This window comes from Onychostruthus taczanowskii, unplaced genomic scaffold (genome assembly GCF_017590055.1).
Source record: "Onychostruthus taczanowskii isolate IOZ18803 unplaced genomic scaffold, ASM1759005v1 scaffold12, whole genome shotgun sequence".
Taxonomy (NCBI): Eukaryota; Metazoa; Chordata; class Aves; order Passeriformes; family Passeridae; genus Onychostruthus; species Onychostruthus taczanowskii.
Genome location: NW_024498351.1, coordinates 102,296 through 122,211, shown reverse-complemented (window position 1 = coordinate 122,211; position 19,916 = coordinate 102,296). Strand labels below are relative to the sequence as shown.

The following is a 19,916-nucleotide window of genomic DNA, read 5'->3' as shown; positions in this document are numbered from 1 at the left end:
AAGAACCATTTGTCTTACGTTTTTCTCCATTGCTTGCCTTCACTTGCTGTGAACAACATATGCACACCCGGTTTTTCTATAAAAATAAAACATTCTGTGTGCTTTTGTCACAGGTGTATTGCACTTAAAACTGATGCTTTTTTCAACATCTGTTTCAAGTGCAATCTATTTCTCTCCTGTATCTATAATAATAAACTTACATAGCTTAAAAAGCAGCTATGTCAGTCTGAGCTGTCCTTTTCAGTTGAGGCTGTGGATAGAGGCAGGCAGCAGTAAGAAGTTACAGTTTAGCATAAAAGCAAAATGAAAAACATCTTAGAATAAACAAGTTTAGTTCAGAAAAGGAGCAAAACATTTCAGTAGGCTTAATGTTAGGATAGGGCCATGGCAAACCCAAGGTGCTGCTGTTAGATCACTTTTCTTTCCCTTCTCTGCTCCTGTGTTTATCTGTTGCTGTATTATTTGCGTATTTAGAAATGTCAGAGACAGCCTTTTGATGCTGAGCAATTAGCTGCTTCCATAGAATTGTTTCCTGTAAGGCTTGGTTGCTGTTTGACTGTGAAATACTTGAGCTCATTTGAGCCAGACCTCCTAAATATAATGTTTGAAAATGAAATTATGACTTTGGTTCCTAAGATACTTGGGTTCCAGCTTTGACTTTTTGAAATACAGGTGCTCTGCAATTTTTCAAAACCAGTTTGAAGATGTACTAAGTTTTGAAATTTTAACTTATTTTTATAGTATTTTTATTATGTTTTAAGTCAGGCTTAAATTTTTTTCACACTTCATATTTAATGACACCATGTTATTCAGCACATTTTCATTACAGATTTTCCAATGAAATAATTTGTCTTAATAGAAACAGAAGGCACATAGTTTTTAAACTATAAAATACCCCACTGTGGGCATCTTGGAGAGCACTGGGACATTACATATACATCTCCATGAGTGAGCATGCCCTCTTCATCCTTTCTGAATGTTACTTTCATTTGTTGCTCGCACCTGGAGGTTTATGCAGACCCTGCTCTCAGAAGAATGTTCCTCTAAGTTGTTTGCAAGTGTCAAGTGCTCTGGCATTCTGCTGAAGTAGTCTCTGTTCATTTGTTTATAGTCCTGTTCAAGAATCTAGGCTCTGACTTGATATATTTATGCTTCTGACATACCAATGGTATGTTTCTAATAATGTGGAAGCTCTAATGTTTTCTGGCTTGTAGTGCAGTGGCTTGGGAGCAGGAAGAGTACAGGCAGGATTAATGCTGTGTGAATGCAAAGTCTTGGGGAGATAACAGAAAATGGACATTTCACCAGAGACTGACTCATTTGTCATATATTTGAAAGGGCATGGGAAGAAATTGGGATTGAAGTAGCGCAGGAGACCCTTACTTATTAGCCAAAAAGAGGAGAAAAGATCTTATCCAGCAAGGGCGCATGAGATTGAATTGCATTTTAGTTACTGACAGGAAGCGATTTTTCTTAAACTGAAATTGCAAACAAATGATGAAGAAGGGCTTGAAGGTTGCTCAAGTGTGAAGCCTGTTCATGCAATGTGACTAATAAATATTCTGTAAATATTTATACCAGTTTAATGTAGTCTTAGTATCCTGAAAGTAATTGGGTTTTTTTCAAAAGAATGTGAGTAAATTCTTTGAGTGAATTCTTTCACCATCCATATTCTTGTCTCCCTTGTGGGTGCTAGATGTTGACTATTCCCACATTTATATGCATGCATGTGCCTATGATTTGCACGTTGTTGGGGGGTATTTTGTGGTTGTGAGCCTTTTTTATTGTTACTTGTGGAAACCAGAATTGCCTTGTTGTAGTTTTTATTTTGCATTACTGAGAAGCAGATGAATTAATTGACAGCCTGTGAATTTGTTTTAGGCTTTTGATGGCTTCCCCCACAAACCACTGAAAATTCTCTCTTGTTCTGTGGAGTTTCATTTTCAGCCATGCCCACTGCCCTCCTGAAATGCTACTTGGAAGAAATGAGAAACCAAGCATTCCAAAAACACAGAACAACAGACTCCTACATTTTTACTTACACCCTGATGTGTGAGAACTGGTTATGTTTTTTACAAACATGCACACAGTTGGGAGGGATCAAACTGATCACTGAGTCCATCTCCTGGCCCTGCACAGGAACCCCAAGAGTCACACCATGTGCCTGAGAGCATTGTCCAAATGCTTCTTAAACTCTGTCAACTTTGGTGCTATGACCACTCCCCTGGGAAGCCTGTTGCAGTGGCCAAGCCTTTTTTCCAGTTCTCTGAAATTGATTTCTTTTGAAATTACAGAGCTTGTTTCTAGGAAAAATATTTTGACCTGTTTCAGTGTTTAACACTGTCAGTCTCAATTTCTCCTTTCAGCTTTTTCATCGCTTTACTGCAAACAGTGTTCCTATTCCATCCCCCAGTTCTGTTTTCAATTTCAGATATATGTTGGCTATTATGCCCTCTCACAGCCAAATGCTCCTCATGCTGTTAATTATTGGTTTTCCTTTTTTTTTTTTTTTTTTTTTTTTACTAGCTAATTTCGGCATTCATATCATTTATTATAGAAGTACTACTAATGTTTCCTTAGCTAAGAATTGCAGGAAATGGGTCTTATAACTCAATTACAGCAGTCTCTTTAAAAAAAAAAAAAAAAAAAAAAAAAAACTACAAATGAAACCAAAACAAAAAAAGAAACCACAGCCCCACTATGAATGTACTACAGTCTTGCACTGAAATTCTCAACTTTTTATAGATAAAATGAGTTTTCAGAAATGTAGAAAAAAGTGCAACTGTAATGGTGGTGGTTTTGGGTGTTTTCTGAGCTTGAGGAAAAATAAACAGTGGAAGGCATCTCCTCTCTTTACCTGAATTAAGAGATTGTGTGAAATTTTCCAGTTGTGTGTATTTTCCTTGGGAATGATGCTGAGTAACAGCCTTCTATTGCAGTATAGTTGAAATCAGAAATTGTTAGCTACTGTTGAGACATCACATAGTCCATTTATCTGTGACACCTATTATCCCAAGCAGCTAGGGAACCTGATATTGTCAAGGAAAATTGCAATTTACTTTTACACACCCACAGAAAGGTTTTTAGAGCTAGAATTAAAATTGGGTAAGCCACAGCTCTACTCTCAGATTTTCAGAATTTTAGAAGCAAGATAGCACATAAGCATCTTGTCGTTAATGGAATTAAAGCGTCTGCTGCAGATTGTATCCTACCTGAATACGGACAGCTTTGTGACTGGGAGAGTAATAGATCACATCTTCCAGATTTTAAACAGTCAATAATCTCTCCCAACTAGATTATTCTGCCCCAAGCTTCAAATTCAGCTTCTTCTGCTCATCACCCTGCTCATGAGTGAGGTTTCTGGAGTAACTCCCAGATTGATGGCAAGGCATCAAATCTGCTGATGGCAATGAGTGATTGATGGCAGTGTATCAAATCTGTTTGAGATCTACAGATAAAGTCTGGCTACGATGCCTCTGTTTTCTTCATAGAAGTTGATGCTTTAATCTAAATTTTGACTGTTGTAATGAATCATACAAGATCTTGGCACAGACACAAAAAGTGCTGATATCCCTGCTGTTTGTCTGTCTCACTACACCAGTTTTGTCATGAAATGCAAGCTAGGATTGTTTTTGCTCTTCATGAGACCACATACAGGAGGTGCAAAACTAGTCCTTTTATAGTGGTAAAAGCTTTTATGTCACATCTTGTTAGAAGATATATACGGGTAGGATGCTTAGTATTGCAAAAAATGTATTTCCAACAGGTTTACTCTTTTTTCTTTTACCTACCTGTTTCAATGTAGCTTCCTGCTTTTTAATTGACCACATCTTATTTTAGGGTGCTTGTTATTTGATAGGTGTCAGTTTTCTTTTCAAGTTGAGTAATATATTATCACAATGGCACATCACTCTTTCAGCTAGGATGTTTCATTGGGAATGTCTGGTTGGGTTTAGGACTGTATTACTTGTTTGTTTTTTTGTTTAAAAAATTCTCTAAAATCTCTAAAACAATCCATTATGTTTGCCATCAAGCACAAATTAATGTTAAAAACCCCTGCTTTTCAGCAAACAGATAACATGTAGATTTGTTAAAATGGCGGGGATGCAAAATTCAGTAGATGAAAGCTTTCAATCTGACTGTTAGTAGGATTTAGAAATAAGACACTTAGTTGATCCTGATCTCTGTACACTGTATGAGATCTACTTTTGATGAACTGCACAAATTTACATTGATTAGTCAATAGTTTAACTTGTAACGACTTTACAATGCCTTACAACAACTAGGTTTCAATTACTGTCGTGACTTTGCATTGGTTAAAGTTCTGATATGCTTCGCTTAAACAGATCAAATTAATCATTAAAATGTCTTTATTTTTTAATTAAAAAGCTCCTGAAGTGGTTTTTTTAATAAAAAAGCTCCGGAGTTGTTTTTTTTTTTTAATAAAAAAACTTTTGAGTGTTTTTCTTTTTGAATGGGAAAACGCTTTTGAAATCTACATTTGCTTTGACCAAGGGACAGAAAGACAGACAAAGGTATAGGTGGGTGTATGTATATTTAGCAATGTCATAGCTGGGTTACTTGGCTTTACTGATATTTTGCTCTTAATATTCTTGCTTTTCCTTGAAATCCCTTCCAGAGATCGACATTGAGCGTTGCGTTCGCGAGTCGATCAACCTGTTCCGCTGGACTCCCAAGAGCGCCACGTTCAGGCAGTACGCGCAGCCCCCGCGGCCGGCCGCCGACAGCAGCGCCGCCAGGAGCTCTTCCCTCTCCTGCTTCTCTGCAGACTACCAGGAAGCTCCTCGGAGTGACCTCGTAAGCAGCCTGGGGATTGGAGCGGGGAGGATTGTTCAGGTTATTCAGGTTGCGTGTTTCTCCTGCCTCTCCCAACTCCTGCTCCTTCGGTTCTCTTACAACAGCCCACCAGTGTCCACAGCTCGCCTGCAGAACTACAAGCAGGCTTTAGCACAGCAGTAAAAGGAACAGTGTGACAGTGAGAACAGGTAACTGGAAAGTGATGCAGGCAGCTCTGGCTGCTTTTTCCATCTTGGCATGTCAGGTAAAGGATATGCCACGAGCTACTCTGAGATTTTAGTTGGTGAATTATGCCTGTGTTTATCTTGGCAAAGTGTAACTAGTAACTAAGAATATCTGCATTAAATAGATACCAAATTTAGTAAGAAGATTTTTCTCCTCTCTCTCTAGTAGAATCTAATGGCTGTTTCCCTTGTCAATTGCACTATCTGAATACTGGTGATTTGAAATTATTCCCTTCCTTCCTCTTAACAGTATAAATCTAGTTAGTGTCTTAAAAATTAAATTTTATTTTGTTGGGGTTTTTTTCTTCCACATTCTCCTACAGGCATTTTATTCATGAGCATTTCAATAATCTAGGAAGCATATATAGACCTGCTATGTCTATTTGGTGAATTGCATTAGGTTTTAGTCTTTCTATTTGTTTTTCCTAACTACTAGGAAACTAAAAAATGTTGTTGTCATTCAGGTGAATCTTTACTTTTCAGTCCTTAAACTGGAACTTAATATTCAATCATTTTCTTAGTTTTTACTTTAGTTTTTATTTTGTTTTATTTCTGTTGTAATTTCTGGAAGCCTTAGCTAAAAATCCAGGACTGCCAGTGCAGACATGCAAATGAAGAACAAAAGGAAACTTGAAAGATCTCACAGGATTTAAGAAACAATAGGTGGATCTAGAAAGGCAATGGTGAAGAAAAATGAAATTCCAGTGGAATACTCATTGTGATCCAGGAATTGTAGCCAGCACAAACTGCTGCTGTGCTGCTCTGGAGATATGTAGAGAGGCTTTCTGAAGGAGCCAAGGGCTGCACTTTGATAGAGTAATTCAGACAGGACCTCCTAAGGTCATCTGGTACAAATTCCTGCAGAAAACACATCCAACACTGAGTTCAGATGGGGTTCCCCAGGGCTGTGATCCATCAAGTCCAGGAAACTTCCAAGGAAAGTATTCAGTCTCTCTGGTCAGATGGCTGACAGTGCTACTAGTGAAAATGACTTTGTGTATGTGCTAGCTTTCCTGAATGTTATGACAAACGACTAAAAATACAAGTCTTCTCATTTCTAAGTATTTGCTTGTGCCTTTATGTGTAAAAGCAAGAGTCAAAGCACTTGGATATAGCAAAGAGGGAGATGGGAGAAAGCAGCCCTGGTCTACTAAACAAATGTTGTCATAGAGAGAAAAATCCTTGTTTCAGATCAAGCAAGTTTCTTTCAGTGTTCTTCCGTTTTCTGAGAAATGTTTTGGGTGGTTTTTTCCTGATAATGTTTTTGTTTTCATACCAGAAGTTGTGTTTGTTTATAAAACCAGTAATTAGGCTCATCCATCCCACAAGTTCCAAGAAATTAAGCAAATGTTTTTGATATGTTAAAGAGTAGATAAATGAATACTAGAACTTCTATTGACTTCTCTTTCATTTCTAGTTCTGTCTGCCTAACAGCAAAGACCTCTTCATTTACTGCAGTGCAGCTGAAGGTTTAACATCTTTTGAAGCACAAGTATATTGGAGCTTTTGGTTACTGCTGTATTTTGGTTTTTTAGCTCGTCATATGAAAGAGAGCTGTACAGGTTCAGAAATATGTAAGCAAAGAGGAAACTAATCTCTTGGGCACAAGAAAGACTATTCATATCTGAAATTATAGTCTGGAAATGTATTGTTTACTCTCATGTGCAGTATTTTTGTGTGTCAGATTTTGAGACAGATAGATGCAAGTCAAGTATGTTATGATTCAGTCAGGAGCCATAGTTCAGACTTGGAGAGTCCTGTGTAACAGGAGTCCATAATGAGCTGCCTCTCACTTGTGACTGTACTTTTGGATGCTTGTCTTCATGAAATGACACCTCTCAGGGATTAGAGCAATATTGGCCAAAACTGAATTGAAATTATTGGTGAAATACACTATTTACACACAAAGGTGGTGGGGTTTGTTTTTGTTTGGGGTTTTTTTTTAACCATAATCCTGGAATTATCTCTTTATTCAAACATGTCCTCTACTGGTGTTTGCTGCCATGGGGAAACTTTTTATCTACTTGAAAGGGGTGAAATCTGAGTTCGGTCTTTAGTACACACAGTATCCTTTAATGGATTTTCTAAAACACCATTGTGTCCTTGCTCTGCAGTTTAGCTCTTAAAAAAAATAACTTTTCTGTTTCCTTACCTCTTTAGTTGGTGATTCTTTGGACAAGGACTTTACACTACATTTCTATCTCCAGTTTTTTATTTGTGGGTCACCTCTGTATTTGAAAGTAGGTAGGATAGAAAGCAATTCTTTGTGGAAAAAGTTGTGGGTTTGCTTCTGAAGGTAATTTCTGACTTCTTGAGACACTAAATGTTTAGTGTTTTTAATTGTAAACACCAGCTGTCTCTTACCTCTCTATTTGTATTTTTTTTCTACACTGCTTCAGTTTGTTTCTTAAGTGCTTTTTATTGGCAACTCAAATATTTGTGTGTATCTGCATGTTACTGTGCTTTGGTTAATAATAACAGAAGTATTTCCCCTCTGGGTGTGCATTTTTCTACCTAAATCAGCAGTCAGTGAAACAAAACTGCTTTTTATCACTAGCATTTCTTAGTTTTTATTTTAGTGACATCTATTTGCTAGTTTGTAAATAGGCTTGGGTGCTCTCTTTTTTCCTCCTGGACTTGCGTGTTGCTTAATCTTTTACTCTTTCAGCCAGTAAGCATATTTCTACTGAGATAAAATCTCAAGGAGGAAATAGTTTCAGAGAGAATGAATGTGCATCTTAAGTGGGGTTGCATTGTTTATTTTGAGAAAGATAAAATGTCAAAAATAACAGAGAAAAACCCTTTAAATTCTGAATTTACATTAAATACTGAAATTACATTACAATCTACTCAATTTTGTATCTCTTACTTTTCTTTACCAGTAGATGGTTGATGTTTTTTTCTTCTTACTCTTCCTGAAACTTATTTTCATACCCTGGAAACTCCTGAAGTATTTTCCTGAATGCCCAGGAGTCACAGAGAGAAATAACACTGTAATATTACAATTGTCTGCTGTAACTGTGTCTCCATTATTATAGATATGGTAGACATACACTCTCTCCAGCTATTTCCATAATTCTAAATAAAAAGGAGAAAATGTTGCAGCTTCTTTATCAGTATCTGCTCACACGTGGCAGGTGAGCTCACAGAAATCCAGACACTGATATAATTACAGCTTTGCCTTCTTCTACTCCTGATTCTCTTTGCAAGGGTGGGAGTTCCTCAGAGGTGCTGAGGAATGAAAGCATTCAACTGGAGAAAAGTCTACCAGATGATTATTGATCCTTGCAGTGATTTGAATGCCAGGAGTTTGAGTTTTTTGGTTTTGATGAAGTAGTAGAAATACCTAAGCAGCAACATGACTTAATGGCTTGATCAAACAACACAAATATGAAAAACATGCTTTTATCATAAATAATATGAGCAAATTCTCCTGATGATAACTTTCCTTTGCCAGTAATTAAGGATAGCTTGTGTGATAGACTTCCAACAGATGGAAATTCAGGCCTATTTGTCATACAGCAGCACTCAATTGCTTCTGAGTTCCTGTCTGCACCTAGGAAGTATTTGTCCATAAAAAATATATTGGCTAGGTTTCTATTAAGTCATTAAATAACTGGTGTAAATGCATTTAGTCTTCAGAAACAAGCATGGTCAGTAGTGGATACCAACACTTCTGTTTCAGTGTGCAAGCTAAGAATTGTCTGTGTGATGCTCATGTTCATAATGACTGTTACTTATATTCTGCCTAAAGGGTCTAATGACTGCCTTGACCCATTTCAGATTTCTTTTGTCTCCTGTTTTTGTGTGGATCTTGGTTTTGTTTTCCTCTTCCATTGTTCTTGCACTTAACAGAAAGCTCTTAGCCAAATTTGTCTTTAGTTCAAATTGTGCCAAGCATTAGCTGATCAGGATCTCAGTTAATGCTTCTAATTTATTTTACATTTGCCTTTGATGCTTCTTTTTTTCTGGTTGTAGCTGCCAGCAGCTTGAGTGAGAAGCTGGGGTTATTTGTCATTTTTTAGAAGAGTTGGTTAAAATGCACTTTAATGTCACTCTCTTATGAGTGAATAAACAAATAGCTGTTTAATTAGGCATAAGGCCATCACATTCTGGCAAATACTTTAGCAATTGTTGCAAACTTCAAAACATTCTCTGTTTATTGGTTAGCTTTTCAAGGTTTTTTTGATACTCATAAACCAGGCAGACAGCTACCAGGAAGTGAGGAGTGTAGGGAAACCTCTTCTTCCAGAACTTAGGTTCTGCGGATTAAATTATTTAAAGGAAGCCTTATTTAGCACCTTGTCTATTCTGACTGGTTTTGAAAATCTATATATATTTTCTATAGTTTTAGGACTTTTTCTCTTAGTAGATGGGGCATTAAATTAGCAGAGTTGATAAAATACAAAATATAAGGCTCAGAAAATAATTGATGTTAAATGTTAATTTAATAGTTTCTAATGAATGTTGTGGGTGGTTTTTTTAAGTTGAAATAAAAATTGCAATTACTTAAATAGAATGTTAGCTCATTGAAACAAATGTACTGCTTAGTTGAGGGAGAATTGAAGGAGTATGTCTGTAATGATCTAAATACTATTTATATGAGGCTGTAATAGTTTGAGACACTCACTCTAGATCATACTTAAGGATTCTAAGCTTGTTTTGCACAGACTTGGTTTTAGGGTCTCCCTGGGATGTGTTCATCTGCTTTGAATGTAAATAGGGAACTTGGAGCAGCCAGAGCACTCTCTGCTGCAGCCTTAGGCTCAGGTTCTGGATTCACTGATTGTCCACTAGCCCTTCCTCATAAGCCTTTGCCATTATACCCACTTTGAAGTTGAAAGCTGGGTGTATTTGACCTTTTAGACCTTCAACAATTGGGATTCCATGACTGATTAACAAATGTGAAGAGGAGGAAAGGGTAATTGTACCAGTAAAATTAATTATTAAAAAAAAAAAATCTAGCTGTTTTTTTCTCTCTGTATCTTGTAGGAATGTTCTTTTTAATGGTTTTTTCCCCAGATTGGAAATTGTTTTAAAATCAGATTTTAGGAGAATATTAGGAAATAATTACACACCTCCATGGTTTAGTAATTTTTCAGGATCTCATGGTCCTGATTTGAAATTTGGCTAACTGACTGAAGACACAGTTGTTATTTTGTTTGTTTTCATGTATTTTACAACTGACTCTGTTTATCTTTGAGAGGGAGTGCTGTAGTGGAAATAAGTTATTTTGGCAACCAAAGCCAACCTCAGAGTTTCCTGAGTGACAGCTTTATTTCATACCTTGTTAAACAATCAATTTTTTATTTTAAAAAATAGTGGCCTGCATCTAAAAAAGGGAAAATGAAAGAGCAGTGCAGTGTTTATGTAAATTTACTTTATGAGAGAAGTAACAGTTAGAATAACCCACTGAGTGTGTTAGAATATGTTTTAGGACCAGCACAGATCTAAATAGCTTAATGCTTCATTCAGCTTCTGATAAGAACAATTAGATATTGCAGTGAGGAATTATCCGCTTGGTGTTACCTTTTTTATTTGTGTGCTTGTATCATTAGAAGCAATGGAGTTTGGGAGAAATTTTTGAAGTCAAGTTTTGGAGGAGAAGTAGACTGAAGGATCTTAGTGGTTTGTCTGCCACACAAACATGCCCAGGTACACAGCTATAGCTCCCTCCTGCCACTCACAGCAGCTCTAATTCCAGCTTGCAGCAACTCCTGTGTGTGCCACACACTGCTGCTGTGAAAGTTAGTGCACAGTGCTGGGTAACTGTGCTATTAACACACATTTCATGGTGTGGGGAAGAGCTGTATTATGCCAGCCTAAGGTGCCTTTTCCCTCTACTCCTCAGTCTTCTGTCCTACCTTATGTTTTCTCAACATATATCTCTACAGGAGCCTGCCTTAAGCTAGTCTTCAATTTAGGATTCCTCATAATCCTTTCTTAGTGCACCTCAGGCCAGGCTAGGTGCTGTGTGTTTTCTCAGCTGAGTCAGGATGCAGTGTCATCATGATCTAACTTTATTAGGGAGTGCAGCTGGAGGATAGAAAAGACTTTCTGGATGCAGCTCTCTGGCCTGTGTGATGGTGTCAACACCATCATAATCTACTAGTAAAAGTGTTACAGCTGTGTATATATATTTACTCTTCTGACATTATTAGGTGTGCAAAATCTGATTATTAAATATGTGTGACACATAACTAGAAGAAAGATTCCATACTGGTTTTAAGTTGAGCCTGCACCAAAGTTTAGTCATGGACCCATCCTGCAAATGTGAATGAATACATTTTAGGCTTATGGGAACAAATGTTTCTGTGGATGATGATTTTAATATAGCTCAAGAAAGCTTGGGCCCAGGTCTCTAAAATGGGTGGAATGGTGCAGAAATGCATTATTTATGTGAAAAGAACATACAGCTTACAGGGTAACTGTCTGGCTGACCATATTGTCAGATTTTTTTGGGGAGAGCCTGAACAGCATGTTTTGACAGGCTTCACAGTGGTAAATGACTGAAAATGTCCTAGAGCTGTGCTGCCATTGTTAATGCCAGTTCAGAAAACAGGAATGTGAATAAATAGCAATGACAGATGAACGAAGTTAGATTTTGTAAATCCAGTGGCTCTGACCAAGTGAGATACGTGATCACATTATGAAGGAAACTCCTCTAGCAGTTGCAGTTTGCATTGAGATGTGTTATTAAACTCTGGTGGTTGTTGGTATTTTTTTAAGAGTTCAGGGGAATCTCTGACTGTTTCCTAAAGATACTGTAATAATTTTTCTCAAATCAAAGGAATACAATTTCTTGTCAAGAACAGAGCATATATCAAGAGGGAGAAAAAAGAGGCACTGATGGAAAGCATTCAAGGCTGGCAAGATCATTCTTGCTCCTGCTTTTTACTTCAAGTTTTATTGCACGTTAAGGTATTCTGTGAGTATTTTCAGGCATAACTGGATTATGTCTCAGCTTTGTCTTTTGAAATGGTTCCATGCAGTGGTGAGCAGCTTTTTACCTTTTTTTATCATACCAGGGGCAATAACTGAGTTTTCAGCCTGCCCCACTGCATGCAGGGGAATATTGTGTCTTTCAGCCCTGCTGACTCGGTTTATTCACTCAGTTATGTTATTCCATTGAGATGCCCTTTCCTTGTGCTTCCTTAGTAATGAGCTGGTTTCGCAAGCAGAGCTCACTTCCATTTTCTGTAGATCTATGAAGCTGCGTGCAGACCTTTGGAGGATGTTTCTGATTGACAGTTGGCTGGAAGTTGATGTTTGCACTTCCCAAGGTGTGAGTTCTGAAGTAGGAACTTTGTGGGAGAGTCAGGAGGGTGGAGGGAGTGGAAGAGTGCAGCTTGCAAAACAAAAATGGAGCAAACTTTAATAGGGAGTGGAGGGAGGGAGCATAGGGAAGGTAGACAGTGTCTTGACTAGGGAATATGAGAAGGAGAATAAGATAGCTACAGAGGAGTGAATCTAAGTGTAAGAATCAGTTTGCTAGAGAGATTGTGTAGAGAACACTTGCACTCAAGTGTTGAAATATTGTAGAAAAGAGTTTTTAAAATCTGGAGTTTTGGTTGTTCCTCCTTTATAAACAGTCGCAGTTGAACATCAAAAAACACTGAAGCCTTTTTGTATGACCCTTTGCTAGTAATTGTAATAAAAATGGTGGGGAGGGCAAGTGGAGAGCTTAAACCATTATCTTATAAGCTTTTAAACATTTTTTCATAGTCTTATTTCTGTGTACATGCATACACTGATTTGAGAAATAGGTTTGTAAAATATGGAATGACATCTTTCATGAAATGTGTTCCTTCATGAGAGACTGATAGTTTGAGTCGAGTGTTTTGCTTGAACCCCAGACTTTAATTATACTGACTTCTAGGCTGAAGTTCCTAGTATATTAAATAAACTGCACTAAGTTTTGCCAGCTTCAAAGACAAAGGGGAGAAACCCTGCATCTACACAGATAAAGCTACCCTTTCCATGGATAGAAAGTTCCTTTATAGCTTCTGTGTTTATCAGATGGGACTGTTAAATTCAGGTTAGCAGAACTAAAGATCCTTGGCTATTTTCTCAAAAAAAAAGTGTATATCTTTGTTTAATAGCCCTGATGAAGTGCCTATAAGAGATTACAGGCTAATGGGAAAAGAGATAGGAGCTGTGATTGTACCAGCCTCATGTTCTAGAGTGCTTTAATCTTTCTGAAACTTGGCTTCCAAATTGAGAATGGTTAAGCAGCTTTAATTCCTAATATTTTAAAAAAATAATTAAGTTCTTAATGCCTATTTCTTCTTATTAAGAGCAGTAAATGCATATGGATTAGCAATTCCCAGGCCTATTTGAAAATTAATGGGGTGAGAAGAGTAAGTACTTTGAAAATAAAGAACATAGGGTGGTGTCAGAGAAACTTCTGGGCAACAAGGAGACTTCAGACTTCAGCTTAGGTACTCTTTCTACTATTGCCATCCTGCTGATTTAAGCAGTCTTCCCTGACAAACAGTTGCTTTTAGCTGAATAGTCTAAAGCAAGACTCATGCCTGTAGTTAAAATATGCTAAAATAAGTTTCTCTTTGCAATAAAATGGATAAAGCAACTTTAGTAAGCTCAGTATCCTAGCAGAGTATCCTAGCACACTTGTGCATACATGGATGTGTGAAAATGTGAGTGTCTTTCTGATATTTTTTATGTTTTCTAAGTAATGAAAGCAGGCATATAAGTATGCTCTGTGTATGAGCAGTTCTCAATTTCTGTGTTGTTGTCAGTATACAGCTTCCTACAGAAATGCTAAAACACAAGTTTGTAACTGGATTTTTAACTGCCTTCTGGCACTGTGCTTAAAGTAGAGCTTTTGCCTTTTATTTTAAGTGTGGGGTTTTTTTAGAAAGTATGTACCATGTCTGCCTTGGAAAAGAGTAAATAGATCCCAGCAGGAAGACAGTTCAAAGGAAGAAACAAGCATTTTATATATGTGATAAGCTTTTAAGTTTTTTTTTAAGCTTTTCCCATGGTTGTCCTGGTTTTTTTTGGTTTTTTTTTTTTTCAATTTGTTCTGTCTGTACTCCCTATAGTGTATTACTAGCATGGGAATTTTAGGTTGTGATAATCATTATGCTTCACTGTTTAAAACAAACAAAAAAAATGACAGATGATAACTTCAACAGGATATTGCATGTAGCTGTCCTGAGATGTGCCTACCTGACACTTCATATAGCTGAAATCAAAATCTCATTTGCATGCTACACCCTGTTCACAGCTGTTGGGTATTTGTAAACAATTACTAAGAGACTGTCAGTGCCATAAACTTTTTCTGGGTGCAGCTAAAGTAACTTAAAGGATTTGGTTTACAATGAACCCTCTTCCTTCCTTCCTTCACCTACTTTTCCTTCTGGTTGTTCACAGCTGCAAAGCAATGCCTGCAGTGATGTAGTACAGCCAAAACAGGGAATTGAAGCAAATAGTCCTGACAAATGTGAAGACTCCTGTCTAAAATGTCAGCCTGTATCTTGTTCATCTCCATGCTGAGGTGAAGAGGGTAGGAACTGAGGTGGTATACAACAGCTGGAGCACTGTTGTGTAGAGTAGGAAAGGTGCTGAAGGTTCAGAAGAATCTGCAAGATTTTTGTGTTCAGTGGATGTGACAGCCTGAAGAGCTGTCTCAACTCAATTCCAGTTTCTGTAGTAGCTTCTTGCAGTGTCAAAGTATCTGTAGCAGGATGGTGGTTATGAAGACAAGGTGTGAGGATGGGGTAGAAGGATTGACAGCTTGATGTTAACCATGTTTGGTTTGTGCAGGCTGACAGTTCATTAGAAAATTCCTGTGAGAAAATGCCTGAGGTGAAATATAGTTGTTACCAGACACAAGAGATGTAGTAATTTTTTTTTTTAGTAATTAGCAAAATTATCTTATAAGCACATCCATATATTTCACTTTGCAATTTGAAGCAAATAAATGAGTCTGATAAAAAGTTACTAGAGAAAGCATTGATTCAGCAATTCTATTTCCAGCAAGTCTGTTGAGAAGCTTCAGTTTTGTTCAAAGCCTATATAGAGATGTAATATCACTGAATCTACCATTAAGGCAGAGCTGGACAAAGCAAAGATGGTTGTGAAATTCATAGCTGGATGTGTTTCTCCTTAATTTAAATGCAGTTAAAGGGAAAGAATACTTGTCCTGGTTATTAAAACCTATTAGCAGGACAGGCAGTGTGTACCTGTAAAATACTTTGTATGACTTTATACTTTCAGATAAAGAGAAAATGTTTTTATATCAGATTAGGTAAATTTTGGTTGGTTTGTTTTCTGTTGTAGACTTTTAAGGTTCCATTCTTTCCTGAGGCATTCATCCCATCAACTGAACACACAAGAGTTGTATAAATAAAAGTAGGAAGTGCTTTTGTAATTAGAGTCCAACATAATGTACGTGTTTCTTCAGAAGATTTAACTCAGGTCATCTCAACCAGTTGCACTGACTTCATTATCCAAGTGTTTTTGTTGCCTGGAATCACGTGAACCTTCTTCAAGGACTGAACTCTTTGCAGCAGACTTGCTTCCCTTCCCTCCTTGGTGCTGCTCCTCAAGCCTGCTCCTGAGGCAGAAGCTGTTGTCTGAGGACAGCAGTGTCTGCCAGGTTGTCATCACACAAATGAAGCTGTGTCATCCACGTGTGTATTTATGTAATCAGTATTTTTTTTACATTACTGCCTTTCTTGGATCTACCAAATGTGTCTGCTGTGAATCCCCTAGACATGGGACTGCTGAATTCCTTTGGCAAGTCTGAAGTTTGTGAGAAGAGCTTGAGGTTTTTTTTCCTTCTCCCTTTAATGCAACTAATTTCCCTGGACTCCTTCTGGGAAAATTCAGCTATTCAGGTGGGAGGTGGCTTTAGACAGCAACTGGAAGTTGGCTGTGCCCTGTCACACGGGCTTTTTATGGATACAAGTCTCCCCTGAGCATTGACTATTCTGTTGAAACAGATAATACATTATCCAGAAATTATGTATTTTTCTGATTATAAGGCATCTTGACTCTATTTTTCTGAACTTGGAAGGAGAATGTTGAGACTGGCAATTTGTAACTTTTTCGAGTATTATTATATACAATGGAAAAGGCAGTTGGGTGAGGTAATATTCCCTGGAATAGAATTTGATTTTGTTGACTTTAGAACTGATTTTGTTTGTAATTTTGAGGGCTTTTGGATAACTTGCTTTGCAGCAGTGGTATTTCTAAGCACTAGACTGTCTTAAGAAGCCTTTTCTGGGCCATAACTCAAAAAAAAAAGTCTATGTCTCTCTGTTTTGTCTAGCATATTCCCTAAAGTTGGAATAGTCTTCAGATTAGATGAGGAACTAGTATGTTTAAAAACAAAAACAAAAAAAAATCCAGGCCTAACTACAGTCAGTTGGACTAATAACAATTAGTAATGCCTCAATTTCTTTCAGAGTGCTACTCCTGTTCTCTTGAATCATGGGCTATAAGAAAATAATGTATTGGTGTGATTACTGCAATCTAAAACAAGATAACAGAAGGGGAATGGTTTTTAGAAGCAGAAAAATTGTTACTGTGATATTCTTTAAGAATGTGGAGTGTAGAAATTCTCGTACTCGTGACTATTTCTGGGATAATTCACAATGAATATTCTGAATATTATGAAAAATAATTTCAGGTATTATCATGCAGTTGCTTGAGTACTACCCAGGAGTGTGGTGTGTCATAATCTGTCACGTTCCCCCAAATAAATTTTTTAATTTAATACATAGTTCTCCCGTCCCACAAAACTAACGACATATGTTTGGGATTATTAAAACAAAAAAAAACCTATACATCTAGGTATAATATAAATCTTATCTTTCTGATGTCCTGGTTTGTGCTTGGTCTTTGGGCTGGGCTAATAACTGGTGTTTAGATAGCTCTGTATCTTTCAGAGATATCCCTGCAGTTTCTGTGGCAAGGTGCCATCTTTTCTGCTCCAATTATGAGACCTTTCAGTTTCCCTTTTCAGAGAGTGCTCTCTAGCAGTTTACTTAATTTCTGATGTTAAGAAATGTTCTGTGGATGTTGTGAGCCCGTCAGCCATAGTCAAAAATTCATTAACAAGTTACAAACTGAAATCTTCTGCATGGATTGTCAAACAATTTTTCTATTTTAACAACTTTTAACAGAAGACAGATCTATAGTTGTCAGATAGGCATTTGGCACTGCTCTGGAGCTTTTCTGTATGGATAGTTAAACTCTAGTTCAGAGTTAAAAGAAAAAGATGTGTTTGCATCTAACTAGGTTTGTTACACTTGAAGTTTGTCAAACAAGTATAAGTTTAAAAAAACCCCATATCTCTAATTTTTTCACCTCTAATATTATTTTTTTCTTTTAAAGTCTAGGGACTCCATCAAATTGGATGACCTGAAGGCAGAAGTGTCCCCACGAATTTCAGCAGAAGATCTGATAGACTTGTGTGAGTTGACAGGACCTAGTCATTCCAAAACACCTGTGAAGAAAACAAAGCCCAGCAAGCCAAAGCTGCTGGTGGTGGACATCCGTAACAGCGAAGAGTATCCTTCAGATAGGAGTGATGGCCTTGCTGAGTCCTGCTTGTGCCAATTGCTTCCTCTCTGTCTGCAGGCTGGTGTGTTGGAGTGGTACATGGTGGAGACAGAGGGATCTGGTAGAGCTGGAGTGGAGGTGCTGCAGATCAGGGGTTTTCAGCATGGAGAGGCCTGCTTTGCAGAGCAGAGGACAAATGTATTTTTCCCTTCCCATTGTAAATTGTGGGCTTAGTGAAATCACTTTGTACCAGTAGCTCAAGGGCTTTAATGTTACATTTTTCTTTAGGATAGGTTTTATCAGCAGACCTTCCCCATTTAATATTGACCAATATTTTGGAAAAGTGTGAGGCTTTCCAATTAAATGGAAGAGAGATAGAGAAGAGTTGATTGATCATGTGCTGTGCCAGTCCCTCCATGGAAAATTGATTCCTATTGAGTGCCTTCTAGCTATGTCAGGTAGTGCAACCATGCAGTCATCCTAACTTAGTTCCCCTAGTAGCTGATAATCAGAAAAGAGTTAAAGGTGTTTTGGAGCTATGTTTTTACCAGGGTCACTACCCTGTCTACACCTTTCATGTGTTCCTTTTCAAGTATACAGTTCTTTGCGTAAGGAGTATTTTTTTTAATTCTTTGAATTTGTTTTTTTTTTCCTGAAATAGTGCAGTTGTAGGACTGGGAGTGTTTGCATTTTGGAAGGAGTAGTCCTTCTAAAAGATGTTTTGATATGTTTGAAGTTTATAGTAGACTGAAATGCGCTGCCCTTTATATAATAGGTAGACTGATACCCTAACACCCATCTGGTATTGACAGGTAGGAAGTGCCACTAAAAAGGCAGTCTGGTAGGTAGTAAAACTGCCCTTGAGTGTACTGGTTAGTATATAATTTGCAGAAGAAAATATCTTGTATGTAGAAAATTATCAAATTGTCAGCAGTTATGAATATAAATGGGAAACCATAAGAATACTGCGTTCAGTGCCCTGTTCATTCTCACAGTAAGGAAACAGGCTTTGTGTTTGTCACAAAATTTCAACAAACTAAGATAGGATCACACTCTGTGTTTCTGTGGTGTGTGTTTTAAATATGACAGACCACTGTGAGGTGATTCAAAAATATGATCATTTTGTATATTTTGGTTTTAGTCTTTTTCACCATGTATGTCTGTCATGCTAAACTTTGCTTTCACTTTGTTTTCTTAGTGCTTTGAGAAAAGCATAAGAGGACTTCCAGCAAGTACCAAACATGCTTCATATTTCATAATATGACCCACATGAAAGCTGAGGGATTGTTTTGTAATGAATCTCATCTTGCAGGGCCAAGACCTACCAGCACTGTTTCATTTGGCCAGCAATTCTAAGGCTTATTTCATTAGGCATGTTAGCAGATATATTGGCAGCCTTCCATTCTTGTTTTGAAAGTAATAGCTGCATATTTATGGTCTCTCAGTCCATAGCACAAAATCCTGGCCTTTTTGTTAATTGTCTTAGCAATTAGAACTTTTTTAAAGACTAGGTCATGTTGCTCTAGCTGTACTCAGTAGTTTAAGTAACTAAATTTGTCCAAAGTTATTTTCTGTCTAAGTGATGATCATTTCAGAACCTGATCGCTAGCAGTGGGAGTTATGTGGTTATAAATGTGCTTGGGGAAATGGGATTGGCACAGAGGAGTGAAGGAGGGATATCATTTTCCCATTCAAAATAGAAATAAACTGACAACGTTAATGAATGGTGCATGATCATCTTTTGTTCTTTCAAATGTTTTTATATAGCCATGCTTTTCCCACAGTACAACAATGATGATCATAAAACTGAAACTGCTACATAAATAATGAGAAACAAATGCTGCTATTACTCTGAGTCAGTTGAATCTTACCCCTATTTCAGGCAGCTTCTTTATTTAATAGAATTCTGGGATTTAATTATAAATTTAACTAGCTTTCTACAAGTACAGTAATAGAGTGACTAATCTCAATATTTGACATTGTGTATATTTTTGCAGAACTTTGCTGTTTCCCACCTCTTCAAAGCTGTTTTTGCTTATAGCTGGGGAAGGGGAATGTTCCAGACATGTATGTACAGTCTATGAAAGTAATTCAGAGTTTTGTCAAGACCATAGTGCATATTCAAATTCATAAAAAGCTAGGTAGTAGTAGTCCAACTTAAATTTTATTTAAGAGACCTTCACATTCAATATTTGTTTATAAAGTCTCATTGAATGATCATCCTCTGAAACTGAAGGACAGCTGACTATGGTGTCTCAGAGTTGTTTGCTTTTCAATACCCTTTGCACGCTTGCTTTTAGTGGGACTGCAGATAATATGCATGGTGCTCATTGTCTGGGA

The 19,916-nt window shown here is 37.3% G+C and overlaps 1 protein-coding gene across 2 annotated transcripts in view; it reads left to right on the top strand.

The window, feature by feature from the left end:
• TBCK (TBC1 domain containing kinase) overlaps positions 1 to 19,916 on the top strand; it is an 88,206-nt gene that overhangs the window by 56,165 nt on the left and 12,125 nt on the right. For both annotated transcript variants that reach the window (XM_041395822.1, XM_041395821.1), the window contains exons 23-24: positions 4,640 to 4,818; positions 17,409 to 17,584. In XM_041395822.1, coding sequence (XP_041251756.1) covers positions 4,640 to 4,818; positions 17,409 to 17,584 — 355 coding nt within the window. The remainder of the gene's footprint in view (positions 1 to 4,639; positions 4,819 to 17,408; positions 17,585 to 19,916) is intronic.